The sequence below is a fragment of the Camelus ferus genome, chromosome 2, assembly GCF_009834535.1.
Source record: "Camelus ferus isolate YT-003-E chromosome 2, BCGSAC_Cfer_1.0, whole genome shotgun sequence".
In the NCBI taxonomy this organism is placed as follows: domain Eukaryota; kingdom Metazoa; phylum Chordata; class Mammalia; order Artiodactyla; family Camelidae; genus Camelus; species Camelus ferus.
In genome coordinates, this window is record NC_045697.1 from 53,155,842 (window position 1) to 53,162,566 (window position 6,725).

General features: G+C 40.5%; 1 protein-coding gene across 1 annotated transcript; it reads right to left on the reverse strand.

The window, feature by feature from the left end:
* Positions 1-5,181: 5,181 nt before the first annotated feature.
* On the reverse strand, positions 5,182-6,432 carry CABS1 (calcium binding protein, spermatid associated 1). The gene has a single exon (XM_006188673.2). It carries the CDS (start codon positions 6,361-6,363, stop codon positions 5,182-5,184), a length of 1,182 nt encoding a protein of 393 aa, XP_006188735.2. The 5' UTR covers positions 6,364-6,432.
* Between the last annotated feature and the right edge of the window lie 293 nt (positions 6,433-6,725).

The window sequence follows — 6,725 nt, forward strand, 5'->3', positions numbered from 1 at the left end:
GAAAATGGGAGGATTCCAGCTCACAAGATGCTTGTTCTCATCAAAGAGGATCAGCTAACGTGGCTGGGAATAGCTACTGACTGGGGCTGATACTAGAGATTTCAGATTTCTACATAGAATTTTCATGCCAAACAGTCTACGTAGCTAAGCTTGTGCTTATTTTATCATCATTCTGTTGATAGTGTGCATGGAATACATTAGTAAATATTGGACTATGTTGATAAATATTCTTGTTGATCCCTGCTACACCTTATCACTCTGCCTTTGCTTCTTCTATCGTCCCAATCTAACTTTTACTTTTTCTTAAAAATAATCTTTTTAAAGCACAGTTAACATGTTAATCCCTTGTTTAAAAATTTGATGCCCCTTATTTTCACATCACCATTTCTCGAAGGGCTGCTTTTTCATTTGTTTGTTTTTATTTAAAGTGGGAGCGTTCCTGTGTAGACCGTGTGTGTCTAATAGTTTTGTTGTAGGATTATTCTTAGTATGGATGGTTGCCATGTGTTTCTTCCATGGGTGTTGGCTGCTATCCCTTTGATTGGGGGTGTGGTTGGTGTTGTGGTGTTCAGAGTCTGCCCTGATTGTTGTTGTTGAGCAGGGCCTCCTTTTTTGTTCTGTGGTTGTCACAGTCTTGACAGGGCTGGGTCTGCTCCCCTGTTGCTGGAATAGAGGCTTCTAGACCCGTTTCTGAGCTGTGGTGTGTGTGTGGTAGGCAGGGTTGAGCACTTCAGCTGGGAAGAAGAGTTGGCAGGAGATGTCCACTGGGAGGTGCCCTCTGTGGTGTTGTCACTTGTCACGTGGGCTTACAGAGTACTCTTTGTTGATGCTGCCTTTGTCCCTGCTTTAGCTGCTGAAATGTCAGCCACCGCTCTGGTGTCCCCCAGGTTCTGGGCCCCCAGAACCAGCAGCACAGATCTGCCAAGGTCAGGTGCTAGGACCCGCCCTAGTGAATGTGCTATCACACACCTGAATCCGTGGTGTGCCCCAGGGTCTGCACAGACCCCAGCCCTGCCTCTGTGTACAGGACACATATGCTGGCCTATTGAAATACCCTTACTCGGCCCTACTGTGTGCCAGAGCTCTGCTCACTGCCTGTTCGTCCCAGAGGCACAGGTTCACAAAGGCACTTGTGTAGCAAATCTATCCTCTCTGCCTGGAGCTGTAAACAAATCTCAGTCCCACCTGTGAAGTTGCAGGGCCCCTGGGTATGGATTCACCCTTCAGCCCTGACTCTGCTCAGGGGCAATGGCTATGACCAAGCCCCACCTCTCTATTCGTGAGAACACACCAACAATGGAGCTAAGCGGGGAAAGCGGCTATGGCCTGGCTGCATTGTGCCTGTCCCTAACATGCACACCAGCAGTGGTGCTTTTTTATAGGGGTCCCTGTCTGTTCCATTCCACACATACCCCAGTCAGAGCTCACACAGCCTTCCAGTCCCCTGAGGCTACCTCTGTGCAGGAGGCCCCAGCCCTCTCCCTGGGCTCATCCCCCATCCCTAGTAGCCAGTCCCTGCTTGTCCCTGCTGGCTTGCATCTAGGGCTGGGGATCACAGAGACCCTCCATGCCAGTTTCTCTTAGTTCCTACTGCCAAGTGGCTGCCACTTACTCCTCTGAGCCTCGGAAGCTCTGCTTCTGTCCCTGCTGACCTCTTGGCTAGAGAGGGTGCCTTTCTTCCTTTGCTGTTCCCTCCCTGCAGGACCAGTGGAGTAGGTGTTCTGTGCAATTCAGTGGGTTTGTAGATGTAATTCTTGGTGTATTTGTGGGAGAGGGTGAGCTGTGTGTCTCTCTACTCCGCCATCTTGGCACCTCTCCCACATCACCACTTCTCAAACCATGTTACACAGAGCATTAGTTCCTAGAGATATTTACTGGAGCTCTGTGAAAATATAGCTCCATGAACACTTAATGTACATATTCTCATTTAAAGACTCCAGAAAATTCACCCCAACATCATCAGTCAGTGCATTTTATTGTGAAAATCTTTTTAGCTCTGAGAAAAAATCGTATTAATTCTGGTAAAATTAGCTCAGGAAATATGAGCTGTTAGTTATGTGAAATTCTAACCGTAAGTTGCTATACACATAGTGTGATGTTTAATTTTATGTGTTAACTTGACTAGGTTATGGTGCCTAGTTGTTTGGTCAAGCACTAGTCTAGATGTTGCTGTGAAGGCACTTAATAGATCTGATTAACATTTACAATCAGCTGGCTTTAGGTAAAGCAGATTACCTTTCATAATGTGAATGAGCCTCATCTAATTAACTGAAGGCCTTAAGAGCAAAGACTGAAGTTTCTTAAAAGGAGAAATTCTGCCTTGAGACTGAAACATAGAAACTCTGCCTGAGTTTCTAGCCTGCTGACTTGTCCTGTGGATTTTGGACTCAAAACTGCAATATCAACTATTAATTGAATTTCCAGCCTACCAGTCTGTGCCATGGATTCCGAACTTGCCAGTCTCCACAATTACGTATGCCAATTTCTTCAAATAAATCTCTCCATATCCCTATCTATCTATCTATCTATCTATCTATCTATCTATCTGTCTGTCTGTCTGTCTGTCTGTCTGTCTATCTATCTAATCATCTATATCATGATTGGTTCTGTTTCTCTGGAGAACCCTAACTGACTTACACAGTCTCACACAGTTTGGTTATCTTTCCTTTTGTAAGGGCTGTAATATCACTTACAATTTAGTATATCTGTTACCATTCTCTCTCAGATCCACGGTGCTCCAGCCTTTCTTCAGTATTATTGAGCACACCAAGTTCTTTTATGCTTCTGTCTTTGCCCTTGTCCCTCCCTCAGCTTGAAACCAGTGATATCCTTTTTGTCCTGGTAAACTCACATTCGTCTCTAAGTATCCACTTTATAGCCATCCTTCCTCTGAGAGCACCTATAGCTTAATAAATGAAATCATCATTCACTGTTTCATTTAATTCATTCATGTAGCAGATGTTTGTTGAGCATCTGCTGTGTTCAAAGCTCTCATAATTGAGCAGTGGACAAGGGGGATATGATCGCTTCCCTTAGGATGGGGTGATGAGCACTGTTTACTCAGGATGCCCTAGTTTATGCCTGTTGTTTGGAGTCATTATTAATAGTGTACTCTTTCAGTCTCAGAAGTGTTCTGGTTTTGATGATAAATTATGTGACCTTCTTAATTATCAAGCATTAATCTAGTAGGGAAGACAAACATTAAACAAGAAGGTGTTACGGGTTGAAATGTGTCTTTCCTCCTACTCCCAAATAAGTTGGAGTCCTAACTCATAGAACCTGTGAATGTGACCTTATTCAGATATGAGATCTTTGCAGATGTAACCAAGTTAAGATGAGGTCATGCTGAATTAAGGGGTTAATCCAATGACTGGTGTCCCTATAAGGAGGAGAAATTTGGGCACAGAGACACACAAAGAGAACATCATGTGATGAAGGAGGCCAAGATGGCAGTGATAATGTCTACAAGCCAATGAATGTCAACGACTGCCAGCAACCACCAGAAGCTAGGAAGAAGCAAGGAAAGATTCTCTCTCCTAAGCAAAGTCCCTGGAAGGAACTATAGTTACAGTTTATAAAATAATGATGCTTTTCAGCTTGCTGCCTATTTCAGTCCTAAGGTTGATTTGAAGATAAAATGATTAAAACCTTTAATAGCTTTCAAATATGTTCTGAATAAAATCCAGAATGTTCAACCAAACACTACATGATTTGCCTCCTGTCTACTTTTCCAGTTTCAATTTATGTCATATTCCAACTGATTACATGTTCCAACCACATGATCTGTTCATTTGCTTGAAAAACTTGAGGCCATTTCTAGCCTCAGGACTTTGGGCATGTTGTGTCTCCAACTCTCCACATTTTTCAGTCTTTAGCTTAAATCTCATTTTCTCAGGCACTACTTCCCTGGACTTAAATTTGTGTGAAGTCTTGCAGCTATAATCTCTTATTATTTTTGTCTGTGTACCCAACACAATCTATGGTTAGACATATATTTGTTTAATATTATTCTAGTTTATAGCCTATCTAATGGTGTTAAGCCCTATTTCTCCCTATCTGCCTCCCACGTATGTACCATTTACTATTCAACCAACGTCTTGGCTTTGTTTTTCTTTTTTCTAATATAATAAAATTATAAGTATTTATAGAATAATTCTATTTTTGGTGTCTAGAGCTAAGTTATTCTTTAAACAAACAATAGGTTTTCATTTTACTTATATCTCTCCTAATTTGAGAATTCTGTGCTAGAATATGAATCACATTTACACACAGTAAATTGATTGCTGTCAGAAAGATTTATTGAAGAAAAATCAGCAAAGTGAAAACAGACCCATTTTAAAAGTCTGTCCAAAAAGAATGAAGACATATGTCCTTGAATTACTAACCAAAAGCATAAGAAGAGTGCAGTATCTGCTTAAGACCTGAAAAAAATTGACAAAATTCAGGAAGGAAATTTTAAAGAAATAAAATTAAATTAATTCATATGTTTATATACAATATTGTTTTTGACAGATGCATACATTTGTAAAATATCATTTTGCCTTAGTTTGCATTCAACATGAGCCAGGAAACCTGTAATAGTTCTTGTATTTCTTATATATGGATACTAAACAATTACTAATGAGCTCTAATTTTTCTGAGTGAGGACTGTAAATTTATTTTTTAATAGAAGAGAATCATTGGTTGCATACTAATAAAATATCTGTTTATAATAAGCATTTAAGGTCTTTTAATATTAAAACAATTATTTTTGAGATATATTGTTAATTTGATTCTCTTCATCTCTTTAATTCACAATGAAATATGCTTTTAAGGATTAACTAAAATGACATATAGATTAAATACAGCAGGGGTGAGCCTTATTTATTTTCTCTCTCTTAATATCCCTGAAGGCTGCTGTTAAAGATTTTATATTAAAACAAGTAATTATTGGATAACCCAATTAAACTTTGTGATAGTAGGCAAACTCTTGTATTGCTGAGTTTTTGAACTTTCCATAAATACATTCTCCTGCATTACCACTATTCTTAAAACATCTGTGTTTTCTAAATTTCATACTTGCCTTGAATGCTCATATTCTTTCATTTATTAAGATTTTTGCTTGGTAGACAAACTTCTTAGATGTTAAAACTAGCTGTTTAGACTATTGCACAGTTCTGTGTGGCATTTCTTTTGTTGCTTTCAAATCAGGAACTCATCTGGTTCTTCTTTCAATAGTTTAAAGACACCCATTTCATTTGTGAAAGTGTCTTCCTCATGGGTTAGGGTATCTGGATCAGGGGTAGTTCCTGACAATGCTTCTGTGTCCTTAGTTACAGATTCCATTCTATTATTTTCAGACGAATCTTCCTTTGTCATGGTACATGAATCTTCCATGAAGTTCATAGCTACTGATGCAGGGACAACAAAGCCATATCTGGATTCAACAGCAGTAAGCAAAATGGACTGGTTCTCTGCTTCAGTTGCCGTATCTCTCTCCATCCAAACATTGCCTCCATCTGTAGACTCCTCATCGGTTAGCAGAATGTCTTCTGCATTATCTTTGTCTCTTTCAACAGTGGTAGTGAGTTCGAACACAGTGATAAACTTTTCCTCATCTGAGTCACTTAGTTTAGGCACAGCACTGGGGTCATCCTCTGGAAGAATTAAGTCAATTTCAGTTCTCTTCTCTTCTGTAAGGGCGATTATATCTGGAATGGTGGCGAATTGTTTTTCAGCCGCGGGAGAGATTTCACCCTCAGGGATATAGGAGTCAGTGACCGGGACAGTCTCATCAGCAGTGTCATTGGACTTAATTGAGGAACTACAGTTGTTAATATCAGGTTCACCCATTTTAGCTGGAAGGACAGAGGTCTCATCAGTGCTGGCTGTGCTTCCCTTTAGTGTGCCAGAGGCTCTGGAAGTTAGTGACACATCTTCATCCCCTAGGTCAATGGTATCCAAGAGAATATCATCTTTTGCTGTGTTAGTGGAAAAATCTATTAAAGAAACAGCAGTTGGTGGTGGGATATTGCCAATTTTCACCGGCATGGAGTTCTCAGTAATAGATCCATTAGCCATGGGATTTTTAGTGTCTGTCAGAGTGGCAAATTCTTTCTCCAGATGGGATTCAACATCATCTTCTGATTTTAATCTTTCCTTTGGAGGCTTGTTGTCTGTAGTTGTTGAAAAATCACTTTCTAGCATATAGTCATTTACTGAAGTAATGTGGTCTCCTTCTGAACTAATAGTTGTTTCTGATTTAGGAATAGTGTTGTCGGCCCCAAAGAAAATGGTTGCTTCAGTTGTCCTGATGCTTTCGGTTGGAGGATGAGAGTAAATTTTCGGCAAGCCATCTTCAGCCATGGGACAAAGTGGCACCATGCACACTCAGAGGTCTTTCCCTGGGCCCAGTGGTATCCCTAGGCAGGAGAGTGGTGGTGTTCATTATAGTGACTGAAGCATGGGTCATCATGGTGATTGTTGCATCAACCACAGGGCTGACAGCACTGGCTCTCCCTGAGGTTGTTTCTGTGCTCTGCCCCAGTTACGAGTATTGATATTAGATGAAAAGACTATACAGTCCTCTCTGATTATGAAATCAACATTCACAGATGAATATTTCAATTGCAAGGAATTTGCGATTTACCATGTGTCTTTTAATAAGGGATGTGCCTTCCAAAATGTAGCTAGTGTCACTTGAAACAGACATAGCAGAGTCTGTCAGGTACTTTGTGGGTTTAGTG

Bases quoted from the DNA above. Each gene is read 5' to 3' on its own strand.
- CABS1 (XM_006188673.2), bottom strand. From the start codon at position 6,363: ATGGTGCCACTTTGTCCCATGGCTGAAGATGGCTTGCCGAAAATTTAC.